Source organism: Triticum aestivum, chromosome 4B, assembly GCF_018294505.1.
Source record: "Triticum aestivum cultivar Chinese Spring chromosome 4B, IWGSC CS RefSeq v2.1, whole genome shotgun sequence".
NCBI classification, from domain to species: Eukaryota; Viridiplantae; Streptophyta; class Magnoliopsida; order Poales; family Poaceae; genus Triticum; species Triticum aestivum.
This window is the reverse complement of record NC_057804.1, coordinates 170745875-170768145: the sequence shown is the minus strand read 5'-3', so window position 1 is coordinate 170768145 and position 22271 is coordinate 170745875. Positions and strand designations below refer to the sequence as shown.

At 46.8% G+C, this 22271-nt stretch overlaps 1 protein-coding gene, 2 long non-coding RNA genes, 1 other non-coding gene and 1 pseudogene across 7 annotated transcripts; 2 read left to right on the top strand and 3 right to left on the bottom strand.

Annotated features, from left to right (window-relative positions):
• Positions 1–337: 337 nt before the first annotated feature.
• LOC123090045 (uncharacterized) lies at positions 338–4085 on the bottom strand (annotated as a pseudogene).
• A 10-nt stretch (positions 4086–4095) lies between these two features.
• On the bottom strand, positions 4096–5207 carry LOC123094676 (uncharacterized). The gene is made up of 2 exons (XR_006445916.1): positions 4909–5207; positions 4096–4442 (listed from the first exon to the last, which is right to left on the bottom strand). It is a non-coding gene; the product is annotated as an uncharacterized lncRNA (long non-coding RNA).
• A 507-nt stretch (positions 5208–5714) lies between these two features.
• On the bottom strand, positions 5715–9732 carry LOC123091625 (uncharacterized). 3 transcript variants are annotated; one of them, XR_006443374.1, is made up of 3 exons: positions 9080–9707; positions 8101–8902; positions 5715–8004 (listed from the first exon to the last, which is right to left on the bottom strand). It is a non-coding gene; the product is annotated as an uncharacterized lncRNA (long non-coding RNA). The 3 variants fall into 3 exon arrangements; XR_006443375.1 differs by having other exon boundaries at positions 8101–8562; positions 8834–9700; XR_006443373.1 differs by having other exon boundaries at positions 8101–9732.
• Positions 9733–12603: 2871 nt separating this feature from the next.
• On the top strand, positions 12604–18158 carry LOC123091624 (pentatricopeptide repeat-containing protein At5g43790). Of its 2 annotated transcripts, XM_044513189.1 has the most exons (6): positions 12604–14643; positions 15094–15595; positions 15823–16687; positions 16774–17836; positions 17924–18016; positions 18090–18158. In XM_044513189.1, exon 1 carries the CDS (start codon positions 12667–12669, stop codon positions 14455–14457), a length of 1791 nt encoding a protein of 596 aa, XP_044369124.1. In that variant the 5' UTR covers positions 12604–12666; the 3' UTR covers positions 14458–14643; positions 15094–15595; positions 15823–16687; positions 16774–17836; positions 17924–18016; positions 18090–18158. The 2 variants fall into 2 exon arrangements, with proteins under 2 accessions (XP_044369124.1, XP_044369125.1); XM_044513190.1 differs by lacking the exon at positions 15094–15595.
• A 2452-nt stretch (positions 18159–20610) lies between these two features.
• On the top strand, positions 20611–20684 carry TRNAA-CGC (transfer RNA alanine (anticodon CGC)). The gene has a single exon. It is a non-coding gene; the product is annotated as a tRNA-Ala (tRNA).
• Positions 20685–22271: the final 1587 nt, after the last annotated feature.

Here is a 22271-nt window from a genome sequence, read left to right as displayed (position 1 = left end):
TAAACAGAAAGAACATAGCCATGTACATCCATCATTCTCCAAATATTTCTGAGATCCTTGAGAGATTTGTCTCAGTGCAGCATCTCAAATCAAAGCCTTTTGAAACCTCTACAAAACACATATACTCCCTCCGTTTTAAAATAGATGACTCAACTTTGTATAAAGTTAATACAAAGTTGAGTCATCTATTTTGGAACGGAGGGAGTATATGTCTTTCTACAAGTAGCTGAACGAACAGCTGGATCCTGTTACGCAAACCTCACACACCTTCATTTGCTGCTCTACAACAGCAGTTGCTTCAGCACAACTTTATAGCTGTCAGATGCATCGTCCAGAGTTATGGCGCCGACAACCCGCGATCTAGAGAAAGCTCCACTGGATCCACCTCCACTTGACACAATCCATCTTGTGGAATGTCCATTTTGCTACGACCATTGCTCGGCTGCGCCTCTTCTTCGAGCTGCTCGAACAGCGAGTTCATCTCCTCGACTGAGACATTGACAACTTCTACGACAGGAAGCTCGTCACAATAAGCAGTCAATGTCTCATTTGGTTCAGACATACCTGCAGTCTGCTGCTCTCCTGCGGTTGACAGCCCTGAACTCTGCTCGTATACCACCCGTAATGCTTCGCTCGATTGGTCTCGAATCGACTCACTGTGACCATTGAGCCCAGAGGCAGCACAGGTCGTCGGTGCTTCTTCATCGGCTGTCAGGAGCTGAAACTTCAATTCCTCGATCGAACTCCCTTTGCTGGCATGCATCCACGAGTCTGAAGATAACGGGGCACTCGGTATAGCTTCAGGCTTGACTCCCAAGGGCTGACAGACACTGCCCTCTGAAACGGACTGCACCAGCACCTCCTCCATACGGCACCTGAACAGTGAGTTCATTTTACTCATGGAGTCTGCTTCCACACCGTGCGGTTCAGAATCATGTACTCCGGGTAATGAGGCTGCATCATCTCTGGCATTAGCATCTCTGTTTCCTTCGTCTGTTTCACGATTTACCTCGCCCAGCACGCCCACGTCTGAAATTGCGGCACTTAGGATTTTCATCTCTTCACCCAAATGTGCTTCCAGCGAACCAAATAGCTTTTCATTGCTCCCTTCTTGCTCAGCATCGTCGTCCAAGTGACTATCATCCATTTCACCACTGTAAGTAGAGTGATTTTGTCTACAAGAGTTCCTGTACTTCATGCTTTGTGCTTGAGCTGATCGAAAGCGCGCGCGAGGAGTCCAACTTTCCTGAAATCGACTGCGCTGGTGCACGGCTTGGTCGAATGGAAGATCAAATAGGTTTCGCCGTCGAAGGAGAACTGATGGTGCTGAGCCAGGAATCTGCGGTAACTCTATCGATTCCTCTGAATCTCTTGAAGGATTGAATGGGTTATGCCTTGGTGTGCAAATCGAAGGGACCTGAACATGGAATCTTGATGCATCCTTCAGCTTCCGAGTTGCATCAGCAGCTTGTAGGTCAATTGTCCTCATGTCAAGCTCAAACTTGAGCATGTTCTTTGCTCTTTGAAGCTCCACCATATTCCCCAATTTATCATTTTGCTCCATATCCAAACAATTTAGATGAACAACATCCTTCCAATAAACTCCGTTATCTTGCTGCCGTTCCGCTCCTTCATCATTATCTGAGCTAACGCTGTCGTCCTGCTCCTCCTCCTCAAGGTCATATTCATTTTCATCTGATGAGGAATTCATGTTCTCTCTGGAGGCCAAGGAAAGCTGACCAGTCCCTAAATTTATCAGTGGGTGCAGGTCCTCAAGCATTGGGATAATGTCGGTCATTGACGCGTCAGGAGAAGAGCTCTCATCAGTAAGATCAGATTCAGAGTCACACTAAGGAAGATCCTGCCTCATAACAGGTTGCCAACATGATCTCATGAATTCACCAAACTGATACTGATAGTATACACTATTGTTACAGCTTCCAGTACAGGTGCTTTCAGGCTCTTGCAGCTTGGCCTTCTCGCTGATTTCCTTGGCACGCTCTTCGCATTCCAAGGTGTTATTGATCTCAGGATGGTTACAAGGCTCTGCACTTGGAACGGTATCATCTGCCACAAATGTGACACTTTTCTCTTCACAGTGAGTATCATGCAAACTATCACTAGGAGTTGTCTCCTCAACATATGCTTCACTAAGAACAGCAGCATCAGAGGCAATGTATGTGACATTTTTGTCTTCGCACAGAGCGCCATGCATACAATCGTCGGAAGCTCTCTCCCTGACATGTACTACTTGTTGGAAATATGCCCTAGAGGCAATAATAAAAGCATTATTATTATATTTCCTTGTTCATGATAATTGTCTTTTATTCATGCTATAATTGTATTATCCGGAAATCGTAATACACGTGTGAATACATAGACCATAACATGTCCCTAGTGAGCCTCTAGTTGACTAGCTCGTTGGTCGACAGATAGTCATGGTTTCCTGACTATGGACATTAGATGTCATTGACAACGGGATCACATCATTAGGAGAATGATGTGATGGACAAGACCCAATCCTAAGCATAGCACAAGATCGTGTAGTTCGTTTTGCTAGAGCTTTTTCAATGTCAAGTATCTCTTCCTTAGACCATGAGATCGTGTAACTCCCGGATACCGTAGGAGTGCTTTGGATGTACCAAACGTCACAACGTAACTGGGTGACTATAAAGGTGCACTACAGGTATCTCCGAAAGTGTCTGTTGGGTTGACACGGATCGAGACTGGGATTTGTCACTCCGTATGACGGAGAGGTATCTCTGGGCCCACTCGGTAATGCATCATCATAATGAGCTCAAAATGACCAAGTGTTTGGTCACGGGATCATGCATTACAGTACGAGTAAAGTGACTTGCCGGTAACGAGACTGAACGAGGTATTGGGATACCGACGATCGAGTCTCGGGCATGTAACGTACCGAATGACAAAGGGAATTGTATACGGGGTTGTTCGAATCCTCGACATCGTGGTTCATCCGATGAGATCATCGAGGAGCATGTGGGAGCCAACATGGGTATCCAGATCCCGCTGTTGGTTATTGCCCGAGAGCCGTCTCGGTCATGTCTACGTGTCTCCCGAACCCGTAGGGTCTACACACTTAAGGTTCGGTGATGCTAGGGTTGTATGAATATGAGTATGCAGTATACCGAATGTTGTTCGGAGTCCCGAATGAGATCCCGGACGTCACAAGAAGTTTCGGAATGGTCTGAAAGTAAAGAATTATAATATAGGAAGTGGTATTTCGGCCATCGGAAAAGTTTCGGGGTCACCCGGTATTGTACCGGGACCACCGGAAGGGTCCCGGGGGTCCACCGGGTGGGGCCACCCATCCCGGAGGGCCCCATGGGCTGAAGTGGGAGTGGAGTCAGCCCATAGTGGGCTGGTGCGCCCCCCTAGGCCCACCCCCTGCGCCTAGGGTTGAAACCCTAGGGTGGGGGGGGGGGGCGCACCACATGCCTTGGGGGGCACTCCTCCCCCCTTGGCCGCCGCCCCCTTGGGAGATTGAATCTCCCAGGGCCGCCGCCCCCCCTGGGGGCCTATATAAAGGGAGGGGGGAGAGGGGCAGCCGCACCCTGAAGTCCTGGCGCCCCCTCCCCCTGCTACACCTCTTCCTCCTCCGTCGCGTGCTTGGCAAAGCCCTGCCGGAGTGCTGCTGTTCCACCACCACCACGCCGTTGTGCTGCTGCTGGAGCCATCATCATCAACCTCTCCTTCCCCCTTGCTGGATCAAGAAGGAGGAGACGTCACACGCACCGTACGTGTGTTGAACGCGGAGGTGCCGTCTGTTCGGCGCTAGGATCTCCGGTGATCTGAATCACGGCGAGTACGACTCCATCATTACCGCTCCATCTAACGCTTCCGTACGCGATCTACAAGTGGTATGTAGATGCAAACTCACTCCCTTGACTCGTTGCTTAGATGAACTCATAGATGGATCTTGGTGAAACCGTAGGAAATTTTTTAATTTTCTGCAACGTTCCCCAACACTATTTTCACTTCACAGCTGTCAGTCTCAGTTCGCTTTTCTAACTGAACCTCGACAGCAATATTCTCAACCTCTCTGTCTGAACAGTCGCTAACATGAATGTTGGATTTAAGGGACAAAGATTCATGCTCCTCAAGTGTCTCCTCTCCATCCAAGGGTACATCAGCTTCACCTTAACTCAAAAGTGCTCCGAGAAGAAGCGCGGTTAAAACGATGACCGGAGAGGAAGACAGCACAAAGGCGAACAGAGAAGGACACAGAGCATGAAGAAACAACAACGCTATGCCGGCACCGAGCACTTCAGGATGGCCGCAAGCAGAATGATACCCAAGTCTGATAGAGGAGCGCACTAGTCTCCTGATGTGCATCACAAGATTGTTTGCATCAAAAGCCATAAATTTATCTCCTTGGACTTTCTTCTTGACAACTCTATCTCCTTCAATATAGCACTAGCCTGGTAACATGAATGAGAGAAGCATATCATTTAGTTCCTGATGTGATGACTCAGAACATCAAGTTCAAGCGTGTAAAGGCAAATCAAAATGTGCATATAAGGTGACCATGCCAGCATTACTTTAGTTGCAGATCAAGAAAAAATACCACGTTTAGCAACAAGCACTTCAACTATAATCGTGTAAAATTCAACAAGTACTACTACTTTTTGCGAGGACAGCAAGTGCTAATTTGGTTAGATATTTCTGAATCCATTATTACTTGTCAGTTAGAAGTGCCTAATATTTAGCCCAAACGAGCGGGCGGGCTTAACAAGAAATAAGCGCTATTGCAGAACCAAAAGCCACTGAAATTTACACACGGCTGAGAAGGGAGATTGGACGGGCAGATCAAACTAGGGGAAGCAAAAGCAATGGCACTTTGGCCCAAGAACATATTAGCAGCACAGTTCAGGAAGAAGATCGGACCTGCGGCGGCGGCAGCGGCGACGGCGACGACAAGAAACACGAAAGTCCGAAACCCTCGGCTGCCTGAAGCAGGTGAAGGTAGGGTGGAAGAGCGGAAGGGGAAAGCCAGGAACGAAACCCGAAGGATGGAGACGGGAGACAGGACGCTGCTCTGCCTGCCTCCCTCCCTGCCCTTTTTTTTCTTAGGATTCTTTGCTTTGGTCGACTTTTTCTTTAGCCGTCGTGCTCACCTCACCTCATTATTTCCTCACAAACAGCACCGCCCATCTTCTCTCTCACCTGCCCTGAGTTCGTGCAGATTATGGTTGCGCCTTTATCTCACCATGCAGATCATTGGCTCGGAAGACTTATTGCATTATTTTTCAAGAAAGAAAAATAGGTCAAATGTGCCATCTGGATTTGTGGATTCTACTAGTGACTGAATTTTGCAGATACAGAGTGTGCAGAACGCACTGAACTCTGTCCTTGTCATTAATCTCTTCTTCCCATGCGTAGGGTACTACTATGATGATCATGGAGCATCATCATGTGCTCCACTTTTTTGGTGTGGGGCATCTCTGTGACTGGATGCTGGCTAGATTGACAACCAGGAATGATAAACAAAAAAGAAAGCCAGACAAGAGAGGGGCCTCAGCAGCTCACCCCATTTTCACTCATCTTCTGTCCTAGAACGTATAATAACTGTTCATGATGAAACTGTAATTTTCTTTACGGTCAAAATGTTTAAATGGACAGCGGCGACTCTACCTTGACACTAGCTGAGTACCCGTGCGTTGCCACGGAATGGCAAAAAATATTAATAGAAATTTTTGTTCTTCCAAGAAGTGTGTCAAACAAGACAACATGTTGATTCCATCCATATAACAACTACATTGATTCTCTACCACACTCATCGTGTCTTTTTAACAACCATACCTCCTTCAAGCGGTAACTTTCATCCTGTTCGCATGCACATTCATTCAATTTCATCTACCCTTGCTGTAGCCTTGCCGCCGCTTAACAAATCTGTCATCTCGCCCTTCCATCGCCTTGGAATATTTGTTTTAATTTAAGCAAGTCTATAGAATAAACTTGACGATGGATGCATCATTCCTCAAAATCCAACAAGTTCCATCATGTACATTAACTGGAAAATTAGCAACATAAAATGAGTACGAAAAAACAGGTTAGCAAGGGATTCCCCTCTCCACGTTGAAAACTAATAAAGAAATATTTCTTCAGAGCAGGTTTACCACAAATATGCGGACACCTCCATGTCTATTTTTTTATTTGCAAATTTATCAGACCAATCAACCTTCTGTTAATAACACAGAACTTGCATGCTCTAGCATTCCTAAACTTCTATTTCAGAACATGAATTTGGTTTTGGAATTTATGATGTTCCACTTTTCGAAGCTGGTAAAATGTTTGGCTCTACTTTTGGTTTTGCAAAATGAAATATAAATAAATAGAGGATAGTTAGACCAATAACTTTAAGGATACAATGTAAATTCTGAATACTTCCGCACAGAAAAACCTAGTATATGTTCCCAATACATGAGCTGATATGACTTGCATGCATTCCAAATTTCCAATATCTACTGCATGCTAAGGGTTCAACTCATCCAGGATCTTCCTCCTGCCACCGTAAAATATCTGACTGCATACAACATTACTGCAGATGCACATACTGAAAAACAACATGGAATTAGTTCGTCCAATATCTGACAAAAGGACGTATTACCTTCCCTGACGGCTATCAGATACAAGCTACACAAGATAGTGTGAAAATGTGAAACAAAAAAAGGTAATAGAAGATCAGAGATATAAAGCACACTAACCGAGCAAGAAGTGAAGCAAAATTTAAAACACGACATTTTTAACATTAAGATTCAGAAATATAATGGAACCTATGTATTAAATAATACATTGTTTTCACATGTCAGCTGAAAACACAAAACAGTACAAGAGAGCAACAAGAATTATATTCAAAGGCATGCATATGCATGGCTAATGCTAAATTGGTGTTTACTGGGCCAATATTTCTGTTGGAACCAGGAAGGCCTACACACTCAAGCTCACGGCTTCAATGTCGAGAGGAGGAAGATGACTCAGGTGGTTTTGTGCTGCGTAGTGCGTTGCAGCTTTTCTCATTTCCATTCCTCTTATTTGTACTGAACTTATAAAGGGAGAGATCAACCACGCCTGCGAGCTTACCGGTCGTGCCATCCCACGATGCTCGCCTTGCGGGTGATGCGCGCGTGCCGCGGGCTACGCTGCATGCCATCCCATGCAACTCCAACGGCCGCGCCAAGCTAGCTACCTACTAACTGGAACTACCAGGCCATATCTAGTGTACATGCACACGTTGACACGGCCGCTTATTCTGCTAACTGAAGAAAGCTAAGCTAGCTACTGAACCGGGCTAGGAAAATACAGGTTCAACATTTTCTCCCATTACAACATCTATCTAGGATGATTATTCCAAAATCCAATCTTCCATGGAGTTACATTCTTTGGCCACATAGGAAATTCCATTTCTAACTTCTGGCATTGTCACGACGTTCTATTATAGTGTTTCATTTTGCCTATGTCTACTCAAATCTCATGTTCACACAACTATACCCCGGTCCACTAACCTTGGTATGCCCCGTGGCGCCGTCAAGCGGGAAGAGCCGGGTGAGGCCAAAGTCAGCCACCTTGACATGGGATTCGGCATCGAGGAGGATGTTGGTAGTCTTCTCGTCACTGTACACCATGAAAGGCTCGATGGGGTGGAGATAGGCTACCGTTGCAACTGCCTCGATGACGACATTGAGGCGGAGTGACCACGACAGTGGCAGCACCGCCGCACGATGGTCGTGCAAGTGGTCGGCCACGGTGTTGTAGGGCATCTACTCGTACACCAGCAGCAGCACATGGCTTCGTCTGGACGTGCAGCCGTGGAAGATGACGAGGTTCAGATGGTGCAGCTGCGACAGGATCCTTAGAAGATGACGAGGTTCAGGTGGTGTAGCTGTGACAGGATCGTCGCCTAGTTCATGAACTGCTGCACGTGCCAGCAGCTGTGGTCGTACAACCGCTCCACCACCACTGCCCGCCCGTCCTGTAGTTATCCTGAACACCACATACAAAATCCGTTGTCGTCGGGATATTGATCCATGTCAAACTCCAAGGAAATAGCGCGAGCGTGCCTGTTATGTACGTTCGTACATGCATGGTGCCGAAGTCGTCGCTCGCCGCCGAGCTCTCGCGTGTCGCTGATGCCGCCGTGGGCTCCTCCAGCTCCTCATATGCGAATTGGTGTGTCTGCTGCAGCCTGTGGACTCTGCCGAACTCCAGGTCGCTGCCACTGTAGTGGGGTGTCCCGCCTGAGTTACTGTACTTGCGGAGCCTGGACGAGGAAGTCACTTGTACTGCCTCCTCTTGCGTATGTACTGGAATGGCACAACGACGAGAAGCACGAACAGAACCAGAGCAACTACAGAGCTTTTTGAAGTGGCAAATGGCGATTAAATAGATGAAGAAAGAAACCATGCACATTGATGCTTGAATTTGTAAGAGAAGAAAAATAAAACACTTAAAAATGCTTGAATTGGTCCGTGTGCACCATAAGAAAACTACTGATAAATAAGGTAGTTGTGTTTCATGTGCTCACCATTGGTTTCTTTGGTCCTGCAAGATCAAAAACCAATGTCAAAAATGATTCTGTATATAAAAGGAAATGTAGCTTGGAATAGACAAGTTCTATCTCTAGTTAGACACGGCTTGATTTAAACAACATGTGGAGTAGAGAACATGCTAAATGTGGAGAATTTGAGGGAATTGTCCAGTTTATAGTCTACTACCTTGTTTGTGTTCATGTCTTCATCCTACTTAATTTGTTCCATTTGCTATGGTCAAAGAGTGATTAGATCAGTTTAAAAGAAGAGAAATCTTCCCTTACCAGTAAATAGACTGAAACATCGTTGACCAACCAATTACCTCTTAGATCAATCAAACATAGTCTACATACCTGTAGATGAAGTGTCAGGTTAAAAGAAGAGAAGTCTTCCCAGTAAATAGACTGGTCAGAAATTAATTCGCAAAAAAAAAAGACTGGTCAGAAATTAGGACATCTCAAGGTTGATTAGATCAATCAAACATTGTTGACCAACCAATTTCCTCTTAGATCAATCAAGGCCAAGGGTACCTGAACCTGACGAAGTAGTAGGACACGACCTGCTAGCCTGTCCGTGGAGCAGAAGCATGTGTGATCATCCGGCATCCGACTGTCATACCCGCGGCGCCCTCTAGAAGCCTGGCACTCACCGCATCACTCGGCGCCGGCCTTCCGTCGCACAGGGAACCCCGCCCTGACGGCGTCCCCGATGGTGGCGTACTGGCACTCCCGGCGGCCAGCGCATCCGCCATGGCCGATGGCCGAGTTGTACGGCTACACCTGCACACCAGCCCCAACCCCAGTACGCCCTCTGGCGGCGATGTACTGGCGCTCTCCTTCCGTGCCGCCGCCAAGCTCGCCCATGGTTGGACGCGATCTAGAGTGGTGCAGATAAGAGGGAGGAACAAATAAGTTGTTGATGGGACTGGATCCTACTGCCAACGGCCTGGAGCCCTAGACCGCGACTGCCGGGCGGACGAGAAGGGGAGATTCAGAGAATTCTTTTCTAGGGAGCGCCGGAGCGGGGAGAGAGACGGGATCGGGAGCGATGGGGTGCGGGAGATGAGGAGGCTGCGTGGGCGTGGGACGTGGGGTCATGGCCTCGTGGGTCTTTTTTTTCGGGCGGGGATGGAAGAAGCTGAGGAGGGGGAGGTCAAACGAGGTCGAACCATCACGACGTTCGATCCTCCTTTAATAGTAGAGATTAGAACGAGGCTGTAGATTGTGAGTACTAGTAGTATTGCTTATCGTTGAATCAGTGGTAACTATGCTTACGCGGTGTTAATTTCGTGTTAAATGAAAAGGCACCAACAGGAGCAAGGTTTAGCTGTTCGTGTGCGAGCAATTAAAAATTGATGTGAAAACATCACTCAAAGGAGAGGACAGCTTTTTAGGTGAGGCTTTGTGTTGTACTCTCTCGGTCCACTGTTATAAGATGTTCTAACTTTTTTCTGAATAGCATGTATATAGATGCATTTTAATGTGTTTATTCACTCATTTTAATTCGTATATAGTCCGTACTGAAATATCTAAAACGTCTTATTATAATAGTGAAAGGAGGGAGTAGCATTCTGAAAAGGTAGAAAAGAAAAAAAAAACATATACGGTCTTCAATATACATCCCATCTCACCCTTCTCAACTCGATTGGATGGCACAGATAAAGAGACTATATGAGCTCGCGGGCTGTTTTGAGTTTCCGTATTCGGGACGTATTTGTCCTGAATATCACCTTTTTGAATTCTCACATTATGAGAACATCAAATAAAGCTACATGTTTAAGTGCTTGTGTTTGAGGAAAATAAAGATTATAAAAGAACACACCGAAACATCTTAGATGGTTGTTAAACCACTAATTGTCGAGGGGAAAACCACATAGACTTTACCGCGAGGATTTCACACCATAGTTTACGTCTCCGATCGATCTTGTCATGTTCATCGATAAAGTAGAAGGTGAAATGTCGATCGGCCTCTCCATGGGTGGAAACTATACCTGGCCAAACGTAGGGCCGGGCCGGGCTTCGGGCCAGGCCAAACAAAGCCCGTTGCAAAAAACCTGGGCCCAAGCCCGGCCCGGCCCGGCCGTCGGGCCTAGATTTCAGGCCCGAGCCCGACCCATCAGTCAAAAAGCCTACCGGGCCTCGGGCCATGGACCAGGCCTCTTTGTTAAATGGCAAATACGGCGGGCCTGAGCCCGGCCTGGCCATCGGGCCTAAAAATTAGGCCCAAGCCCAGCCCATGGGCAAGGTCGGGTCGGGTCGGGCCGGGCCAAACAAAGCCCATTGCAAAAACCTGGGCCCGAGCCCGACCCGGCCTGGCCGTCGGGCCTAGATTTCAGGCCCGAGCCCGGCCCATCAGTCAAAAAGCCCAGTGGGCCTCGGGCCATGGGCCAGGCCTCTTTGTTAAATGGCAAATACGGCAGGCCCGAGCCCAGCCCGGCCCGACCATCGGGCCTAAAAATCAGGCCCAAGCCCGGCCCATGGGCAAGGTCGGGTCGGGCTTTTTCGGGCCGGGCCGTCCGGGTCGGGTTGCCCATGGCCAGGTCTAGTGGAAACTGACTTGCAAAAGTGCTTACTGCTGAACAATGCCCGGTCAGAGTCTAGCACATCGGCGATGACCGGAACCCACACACTTATATCCATGTCTGCCTCGAGAACTTCAACCTTGAGATTGTAGGAGCGGGAATAGGGTGGATCCTGTCGATGCTACCATCAGCAACTTATCGCTTGGCTCAAGGAGGTGTCGTTCGGTAGAGATGCAATCTTTAGGCTCATGTGGTACCTCCTCGTCCGTCACTATGTTGACGTTGTCTGGCGTGATGCCATCACCGTTGAATGTGTTGTCCTCTGCCTTCACATGCTTCAAATCTTCCTCATCCTCGCTACTCAACATTGCTAGATTATCGTTAATGTCGTCGCCATTACTGGACACTTCTTCGTCGTAGTCATCACTGTCCTCCTCCTCAGCATCATGAACAACAACATCATCGCTGCTAGAATCGGCGTGGTCATCATCACCACCATCGTCATCATCATTGCTTGACACCTCAACGTCATCACCCTCATCCTCATCATCGCTACTTGGGTGTGTGATTACATGCTTAAAATTCACAACCGCGGGATTGTCGTCATCTTCCTCACTTGGATCTAACATGAAGAGACCCTCGTCTTCGATGACCCCATAGTGGCTATCTCCAAGGAACGCGGTGTCAAAGATGCGAGCATACGACTTTGCTCGTGGCTTGGGCTTCTAAGCACCCGACTTTTCAGCTCAAACCGTCAGCATAAGTACCTTGTGGATTTGGAACAATTCTATAGTGATGGCGATCCGGCCCGAGCAGAACAACTACATGGCCGATTACAGAGCCAAACTCGGGAAAGCGGAACGGTTGTGCTGGGGAAAAGATTACGCAAATAGTACATGTGCTTGCCTCCAGAAATATCAGGGCACGTACAATGGAGGCAGCACCATATAGCTGCCCCATCTGCCATGTAGGTTGAAACCACTGTCCAACACACATGCATCCAATGCAAATAATGGTTTCGTCAGACAGTGCTTACCTCACATCCTCTCCTCCACTTTTCCTTCTTCTCTCTCTTCTAATCTCACGGGTGCATACAATCTTTCTCTCTTTCTCTGCTTTTCTCTCACAGGACCATGCTCTTTTTCCCGGGGAGACCGGTTCTTCTGCAGGCCACACCTCGTCTACTGCCTTTTTCACCTCTCTCTTCCACGGCTGCTCACATCCGACATGGAACCTGCGAGGCAGCGGTCCACGCTGTAGCGTTGGCCATGCCCTCATCTGCTATTGTCAAGGGCGAGCCAACCGCCATTGGTGATTCTTGTATTGCTGGTCAAGAGAGGAAGGCGGTACAAGATGCAGTGGGGGGGGGGGGGGGGTGTTTCATCGCAGTGGACGATCGCCATGATCGACACACGGCACAGAAGCGGGCGCGGTCGACGGGGAGGACAGGCGAACGATAACCCGGCCTAGGGGTTTCATCGCAGTGGACGATCGCCATGATCGACGCACGAGCGGAAATTAGGTTTATGTCCAGTTCCTGGGCCAAGACTTTAGTGTTACTCAAGCCCATAAAGGCAAATGATTCCCAGTTAGCCCATGACGCAAATGAGCCCAGACGCGGTTCCCTCCCGCCACCCTCTCGCCGCCGACCCGCTGCCGGCGCTCCGCCGCCTCCGGACCGCCGCGCCGCGCGTCTTCGGGCAGCTCCACGCGCTGCTCCTCACCTCCGGCCTCGCGCTCCACTCCCCCAACTTCGCCCTCCTCCTCCGCCTCGCCTCTTCCTCCGTCCCCTCCCTCTCCCACCGCCTCCAGCTCCTCCTCTGCTCCCCGCTGCCGCCCACCGCTTTCCTCGCCAATTCCCTCCTCCTCGCGCACCTCCCTTCCGCGCTCCCCCTCTACTCCCTCCTCTTCCTCGCCTCTCCCCCGCTCCTCCGCCCCAACGAGTTCACCTATCCGGCCCTCCTCCGCGCCTCCCCGCCCCGCACCGCGCTCGCGCTCGCCACCCATTCGCTTAAATTCCTCGGCGCTGGGGCCGCCTCCCGCGACCGCGTCCTCGGCGCCGCGCTGCTCGACGCCTTCGCCCGCTGCGGTAGGATCGCGTCCTGCCGCCGGGTGTTCGACAGGATCGTCCAGCCGGACCTGCCGGCCTGGAATGCGCTGCTCACGGCCTACGCGCGCCGGGCTAGGGGTTCGTGCTGCGCCCGCGAGGCGGCGGAGGTTCTTGAGCTGTTTGCGCGCATGGTCTCATCGACGGTCCCACCAAACGAGATCACGCTCGTCGCCGTCATTGGCGCATGCGGGGAGCTCGGCGCTCTCGGGCACGGCCTGTGGGCGCACGCGTATGCTCTCAGGCGCAGGCTGACCGTGAACTGTTACGTGGCCACCGCGCTTGTAGAGATGTACACCAGGTGCGGGAAAATGGACCTGGCTGAGCAGGTGTTCGCTGGCGTTACGGACATGGACACACGCTGCTACAATGCCATGCTCCAGGGCTTGGCATTCCATGGGCATGGCCGAGCTGCCCTCGCCTTGTTTGACAGGATGTGTGCTGAGGGCTTCTCGGTTGATAGCGTCACAGTGCTGGCGGTGATGTGCGCGTGCGCCCACGCTGGGTTGATAGATGAAGGGCGGTGGCTCTTCGACAGAATGGAGATGCAGTTTGGGGTCACGCCCAGGATCGAGCATTATGGATGCATGGTTGACATACTGGGCCGAGCTGGTCAGCTTGATGTTGCCGAGAAGCTTATCCGAGGGATGGACTTTCCACCGAACACCGCAATGTACAGGTCTTTGATACGGGCATGTGGGATTCATGGCAAGCTAGAACTTGGGGAAAGGACGATCAAAGAGCTGATGAGGCTCGAGCCAGAGCACAGTGGAAACTATGTCCTGCTGTCCAACTTCTATGCGAGAATGAGACTATGGGAGGATGCAAAGAAGGTGAGGAAGGAGATGAAGGCCATGGGCATTGACAAGAGCCCCGGGTCAAGCGTCCTTGACATCGATGGTGTTCTCCATGAGTTCTTGATGGGTGACAAGACACACCCTGCCTCAAGGGAGATATACGCCATGGTTCAAGAGATCGAGGTCAGATTAAAGGAATGTGGGTACCGGCCGAGCACCACGGCTATGCTGTTCAACGTCGAGGAGGAGGACAAGGTAGATGCTCTGTCCTACCACAGCGAGAGGCTCGCCATTGCCTTCGCCCTGATCGCCTCCTCTCCAGGTGCGCCCATCAGGATCATCAAGAACCTCCGGGTGTGCAGTGATTGTCACGAGAGCACGAAGTTCGTCTCCCAGGTGTATGGAAGGGAGATCATCATGAGGGACCGCACCCGGTTCCATCACTTCAGAGATGGCCATTGCTCATGTGGAGATTTCTGGTGACTGGTCATTAGCTGTTTGCCATGTGCATAAGAATGTGCTGTAGATTCGTGTTCCACTTCTGTGTCCTACTCCAGACTGGACGATGGACGGTGTCGTGAACACGAAGCAGCCGGAACCAGCGGTCGGCGACGGCGTTGAAGTCTGCAAAGAACCCTCAAGAACCAAGAGTAGCCCCGGAAGAACAAGGTAAAAGTCCTAATTTTCTAGTATAATGTTGCAATGTCAAGTGTCAAGGATGAGATTCAAATGATAATATGCTGGGGCCTTATGCAGTATAACTGAATTTATGTTTTATGATTTAGTCAATAGCCAAGGAATGTTATTGATAGATTCATTGGGATGGGACACGGAGTTTGATTATGCAATAGTTGTAACCCAGCAAAGTTAGGTTTTATGACCAATCAAACTGTATTTTTTTGGAGCAAATACCAATCAAATTGTATCGGTATGCCATGTTAGCATTCAGTGGCGCGCTACCAAAGAAAGAGAGAATTCCTTATTTGGCCCTTTCTTAAATTTTGGTTCCCTTTTTGGCCCAGAAAATTTATTTTTTCCTTCTTTGACACCATAACTTTATTTTCTTCCTTCCACGACGCTTCCGTCGTTCTTTGCCGTTAACACCGTCAACTATGACAGGAAAGGTCGTATTTACCCTTGGTTTATAGCACGCTAAAAAAAAGAAGAAAAACGAACCCTCCCTTCTGCCCCCGATTCCCCCATCTCCCCCCGATTCCCCTTCTCCTCCCGAGACCTAAACCTAGCGCGACACCCCGCGGCGGCGCGGGCGAGGCACCCAGCGGCGGCGCATGGAGGTGGGCGAGGTGGACGAGGGCCATGGGCGAGGCGGCCATGGTGGGGAGGCGGGGGGCGGCCAACCCGAGGAGGACGGGTGAGGCGGCCATGGTGGGGAGGCGGGGGGTGGCCAACCCGAGGAGGACGGGCGAGGCGGCCATGGTGGGGAGGCGGGGGGCGGCCAACCTGTTGACGACGGGCAAAGCGGCCATGGTGGGGAGGCGGAGGGCGGCCATGGTGGGGAGGCCGGCTGTGCGGTGGTCTCAGCCTTGCGTGGTAAAGGCGCAGCACCGGAGCAAGGCCAAGTATCACCGAAGGATGCGGCTACATCGGCTTCTCTAGATGGGTGAGTGATCTCTTCTTTAAATTTGACAGATTACTTAGAGATGGCCTTGAAGATTACTTAGAGATGGATCCCAAATGCAACATATTTGCTGCACCTCTCTTCTAGATTTGTCGAAATGCAACAGATTACTTAGGAGTTTCATTTAGAGATGGATATTTGCTGCAAAATCTGAATTTAGAGATGGATCCCAAATGCAACTGATGATTAAGTTTATTTGGTTTTTACAGGATGGATCAAAATTCAACTTATGTGCTGAAAATCAGTTTGCTTGGCAACCCAAAAAAGGCTAGAAAGGATATCAAATGCTTCTGTTTTGATAAGGTTATTGATTCCGACTTAACAAATTATAAGGACTTGGTTGAATCAATCGTAGAGCAGTACTCGCCTCGTTATTTGGAAGTTGCACATGTTCAGTACTATGATGATTTTCTTAAAATCTACCCTGAAGTAACATCTGACCAAGAATTGATGTTGATGTTTGAGAAACACTCTAAGACAAAGGTTGTGCACATGTTTGTTGCATATTGTGATCCATCGGAACCATATGAGCCTATAACGGAGTGGCATAGTGATGCGCATAGCCAACCTAACAACATAGAACAAGATGATGATGATTATCTTCGCAACCCAGTACCTTAGAATGAGCATGTTGGTGTTGATGAGGAAAATATTTATTTAGAGGATGAACCTGTACCTCTTATCATGGTTCCTTGTTTCAATAAAGAAAAGGACAAAGACTATGTTCCTGATCATGAGAGCGAGGCTGAGAGCGAGGCTGAGAGCGAGGATGGGAGCGAGGATGAGAGCATGTCAGAGGTTGAAGTAGAGGAAGATGAGGAATATCACGAGGCAGATCATGCACCACACATTGAATATAATAAATTAGATCCTCCAATGAACGAAGGAAGAAAATATCCCAATATGGCAGAGTTTAAATTGGCGCTTTCTCAACATGCAATCAAACATGAATTTGAGTTCGACACCGAAAAGAGTGCACCACATAGGTTCAGAGCTTATTGTTCAAGAAGGGATGAAGATAAGTGTCCATGGAGGATATATGCTTCTACAATGGAAGATGAGTGCACAGTAATGGTAATTTTCTAACTTAACTCATGTGTGCTTAATTTGTGGTCATGGTCTTTACTCTAGTACTAATTTTCTATGTTCATCTTTTGTAGGTGAGAAAGAACCCTTGTGGTCATGATTGCTCTAGTACAAAAAGAAAAAAGAAGTTGAAGAATGCAAACAAGCGGTGGATATATGAGCACGTGAAGGACTGGCTAATTGAGGATGCAACTCTAGGACCAAAGGCATTGCGAAAGAAGCTGAAAGAGCATCATGGAATCGACATCAACTCTAAGAGAGTCTATATGGGTAAGTTGCTAGCCTTGAAGGAAAGGTGTTTGATGACCACCTTTGGGCTGCTGCTTACTCATGGAACCCATATATATTTGAAAAAAATTGGGCTGCAATGGACCTAGCAAAGCCAACGGCAACTGCATATCTTAGGAGGTGGCACACTAGGTTGTGGTCTAGGAGTCAGTTCTCAACAATTTCCAAGGTGGATTATGTTACAAACAACTTGGCTGAGTGCTTCAATAATTGGATTAAGCATCACAAGTCCTTGAACTTGGATGACTTCTTTGATAAGGTTAAGCAGATGATTATGATCATGTGGAACCAAAGGAGGAAAGTAGCAAGGAAGTTGGTTGGGTTGATTCTTCCCCACATAATTAAGAAGTTGAATGCAAAGACTAGAGAATTAAACTTGGAGGTGGTAGAAAGCTCAGAAGAAGTCGCTGAAGTGACAGCATTGGGAGGCAGCGGCTTTAGGTTTGTGGTCAACTTGCTTGACAGGACATGTTCTTGTAGACAATGGCAAGTTTCTGGCCTTCCTTGCAAGCATGGTCTAGCATTTATCACATCTCTTATCAATGCACACATACAGAATTATGTGGACTTGTATTACTCCATTGACAAATTTAGAGCAGCCTATGAGCAACTAATTCCTGCCATGGTTGACAAGAACCAATGGCCTAAATCTGACCATGGATTCTTCATGTTTCCACCGCTACTAAAATCCACGGCGGGTAGGCATAAAACTGAGAGGTATAAAGGCTGCAGTGAGAAGAAAAGAAAAGGCGGCCAACACTTATGCCCTATTTGTAAGGACTATGGGCATCATTGGCATAAATGCAAGAAGGGTAACCCAGATGACATTGCTGCTATTTTAGCTGTGAGGTAATAAATTTAATTGTGTAACTTGCTTCGCTTGCATTTTTTTGTAAGCAGCCATACATGTTAACTACTTTTTTGTTGCTCATGTAGAGGACCACCAAAGAAGAGGGCAAAGACCACCAAAGCATCAATTGTGCCTTACGAGGATGATGCTCCAGCAGCCTCTATGTGCTTTCCGCCAAGGTTAGCCACTTTACACTCATGCTCATAATTATATGAAATCTGTGTTTGAATTCTAAGTAACTTCTCACCATAGCCAAAGCTTGGAACCTACAACTACGAAAAAGAGAAAACATGATAACTCAATTACTGGAGCATCAAAAAGGTAAGAACTAGTTCTGAATTTTGTAGTAGATTAGATGAAAGCTTGGTTTTGTATTCTAATTGCATTTTTCTCACTATAGCCAAATGTTGGAGAAAACAACTAAGGAAAAAGGGAAAGGGAGTAAATCTGGATCCGGAGTAGCAAAAAGGTAACTTATGGTTGTTTCTGAATTTTATGTTATCTTATGCATTGTTCTATTGTTAAACTGGGCTACTATATGTGATGTATGATGTGTTGCCATGAATGTGTATGTGTAGATCAACAACTCAGCCCATTTGTGTGGCCAACAAGAAAGCATCTGTTGTTTTGAAATTACATGCCAAAAGAAAAAGCAAAGAGGTTGCTGATAAGTTGCCACACCTTCCCATGGTGCCACATGACAACCCTGCAATGGGCACACGAAGCAAAAAAATGAATCCTTCCAGCCCTGCAATGAGCACACGAAGCAAAAGGAGACTTAGCTTGTGATTCTCATTGTATCCCTTTCTATATCATGATTCATTTTGGAAACTTTTGAGCTGTCTATGTAATCTATATGTGAACTTGGGCTTTTGTACGTGCTATATGTGACCTTCATGTGTTGTATTTGACATGATGTGAACCTGGACTATTATATGTGAACTCTATGTGAACCTGAATGTGTGTAGAGGACTAAATATGTGGACTGTTTGCGTATATGTGAACCTGGACCAAGTTTCTATGAACTTTTAGTTTGCATACATGTGAATCTGCTCCAAGTATATTATAATTTGTGCATATATGAACTGTACAGGGGATATATCATCAAAATACAAGGGAGGTTCTGTCCAATTATCCAATTAAAATTAAAGATGTGCTAAATAGCAGATTTGGTTTCATTTGGTAATGTATTCAAGACAAACAGATCACATCACCATTGCTTTTGACTTCCAGTTCACAATTTTGGTCACAAACTACACCAAGGGTAAAAAGGACTTTTCATGTTAGATTTAACGGTGTTAGTTGCCAAAACTGACGGAAATGTCATATAGGGAACAAACTGAAATTTGAGTGCTAGAACAGGAAGATTTTTTTTACTAGGGCCAAAAAGGGAACCAAAATTTAAGAAAGGGCCAAATAAGGAATTCTCTCCCAAAGAAAAGCTGGGCGGGCCACAGAGTAGAAACGGTGCTATCTACTTGAAAATCAATGCATTGTTGTGGGCTGGGCTTCATACAATTATTTTTGCTTCAGTGCTGGGCGGGCCACGGCCCATTCGGCCTTGCCGTAGCTCCGTCGTTGTTAGCATTACAATAACGTGCTCAGCTCATGAATATGCAACATATGTTGATCTGTCAATCAGTTGATGTGAGGCTGTGCCTTGTTCTGAATTTAGTGAGAGATGAAATTTCTGATTACAAATTTACAATTGCTTGGTGTATGCTCCAAAGGTTTAATGTTGTTTGCACTAAAAGCCAGCATGTTGACAGGTGTTGCCATTTGCCTGCTTGCATGTGAAGAGGAAAACACACAAATTCAAAATTTTAATAACAGGGGCGGGAGGCTTGCCCAGGCTGTGTATATAAGCAGAGAGTTGAGGGGCAGGACTGCAGGAAGACTCACTTTCAGTCATCTACGCAAAGGTGTAGTTGGAGCAAGATTCACAGACTGCGGTTACGCGGCTCAAAACATACTCAACTGATGATGGTGGATTAGCAGCTGTATGTTCTGAACATGAGCTTGGTTCCTGTATTTATATTTTGTAACCTGAAAGTGCGTGCAGGAAGCGGATGCGTCCGAATCGTCTGTGAATCAAGCGATAGGATCAGGCGTGGCGGTCAGTGCAGCTTCAGGTGCCATGACGGTGCAGGAAGCGATTGATGCCAGTAAAAGATTTGATCACTGTGTGTCCATGAAGTCTCCCTTAATTAACAGCTAATATATACAGTTAATATTATTGTGGTACATTCTCAAAAGTATTATTTATTTCCATTGCAATTCATATATCTGTGGGTCAACCTGAAGATTCCAGCTCACAGTGCTGACAAGGGACTGTTTACTTGCTTCTCTCTACAAAAATTTGAGTCATGCCAAAACATGATAGAAATAGGAGTCAAGACTGTTATGTCCAATTGATGTAAATGTGGATGGGCATAGAGGTTGCTGGCTATGTCATTTTTATTTACCGTTCCTGGCTTTGTAGTCTAAGGACTGGTAGTAACACAGAGCAGAGTTGGCTCTGTTCAGGTCATTGCGTTTTGTGAATTTTGATGGTATGTGAAATGTCCACTAAACCACTTGAAATTATGTGGGTAGATGCGGTCCTCTCACTTAACATATGCGGCAGTGGTGGGGCGAACGCGGGCCTCCCGCTTAGTGTCTCACTTGCCAATCCATAACATCTCTGATGCATCGGAGTATCGCTCGGCGTTGTTTCGTTTAGCGAGACTCGTATCCCTATTAGAATGTTTTAGGTTAGAAGTCTGAACAAGAGGTCTGGGTGCCGTAGTTGGTTATCACGTTAGTCTCGCACACTAAAGGTCCCTAGTTCGAACCTGGGCTCAGACAATCCTTTTTACTTTTTTCTGGTGCCCTTTATTTATGATTATGTAATTAGGTCAAAACATACGCTTTCTTATCAAAGTGAAAAAGCTAATATATACAAGAGCTAATATATTCCAGTAACAAAATTTCTTGCACTTAATTGGAATTTCCTACTGCAAGAGCTTAGTAGTGTAGCGTATGTCATATTGATTAAAAGTTGCTAATCTCTATTTCTAATGAACGAGTTGGTTGAATAGTCCCTCACTTTCGTCTGGTTTTTTTCGACCGGTTTTTTTCGTCTGATTTATTTTCGTCTCACATCCCACCACCCTTCGCATTAAAAATCAAATCAATTTCCATAACCCTTCCTTTCTTTTTTCCATCTTGGCAATTGTATTTCCTCATTACGAATGATTCTTTCCTTCTTGGAATGAAGATCTCCGTCTTACTCACTTTCTAACAATCAAGCGTGGTTGTGGGCCACGCTTCCCAAAATTACAAAACAATTATGGCAAAAATCTTAACTTTCCTTATCCCACCATATGTTTTTTCTTAAAAGGTGGAAAGTAAATTACCCCACCGTAAATTATTCCATCAGTCCATGAAAAAAAATTATATGAGACCAGGTCTCATATAAATCAGGTGAGACCCGCCCTGATGAATGACATGTGGCATTCACAAATCACATAGAATACCCCCCATAGATCACCATTCACGATCACGAAGAAGTTAACGGCTGCGACGGCAAGCGATCGAGGTACAAGGGTTCAGCGACGACAAGGCAGGCCACACCAGCAAGGCAGGCTGGGAGCATGTACCACGGCGGACAGCATGGCCACTTCAAGGACCAGGCTTCATTCAAGGCATGATTCTTGCTTATATTCCTGTAATATCAATACGTAGTAGTACACATTCGTATTCCTATACTACTGTATGCAAGTACGTGGATCTATCCATGTGTGCATGTTTGGTTATTTAATCGATTACTATCATCTTCAATTAAGATTCAGGTGTTGCATGTTTGCTCGAAAGAAAATTAATTAGTGACTGGTTTGGTACCTATGATTGTGAAGACTGTTGTGGGATCACCATAATTCGAGTTTTACATTCTACTTATTTGGTTCACTTTTACTAAAATTGAATACTATTTTCTGTACAATTCTTAAACTTATCTGTTGTGTATTATGTACAGCTCACTGGCTTCTCAAGATGGAGCGCAAGGCTCAGCTGTGATACGGAAAGGTTCACTGGCTTCTCAAGATGGAGCGTCTGAATCTCAAGTCACTCCAGCATCTGAATCTCAAGTCTTACTCCTAATATTTCAGAAGCTCTCAAGTGTACGCAAGATTGGTCTCATGTGGATCTATTAGGTACTCAATATTTGCACTTGCCTCTTATTTTTATTGTGCAAATACCTTGTTATTTATATAATAATTGTTGGTTAGACATTAGGTGATAGGAATTCCACTCTCTTTATAGAATTTCATAGTGTTCTAGAGGATGACGAAGAACAAATGGTAAAAAAAATTACAACCTTGTTGTTTTCACTTCAGATATTTTTCACTTAAATTGTAAGATTCTCTGCGTAATTAATTAAATCATGTTCTTTTG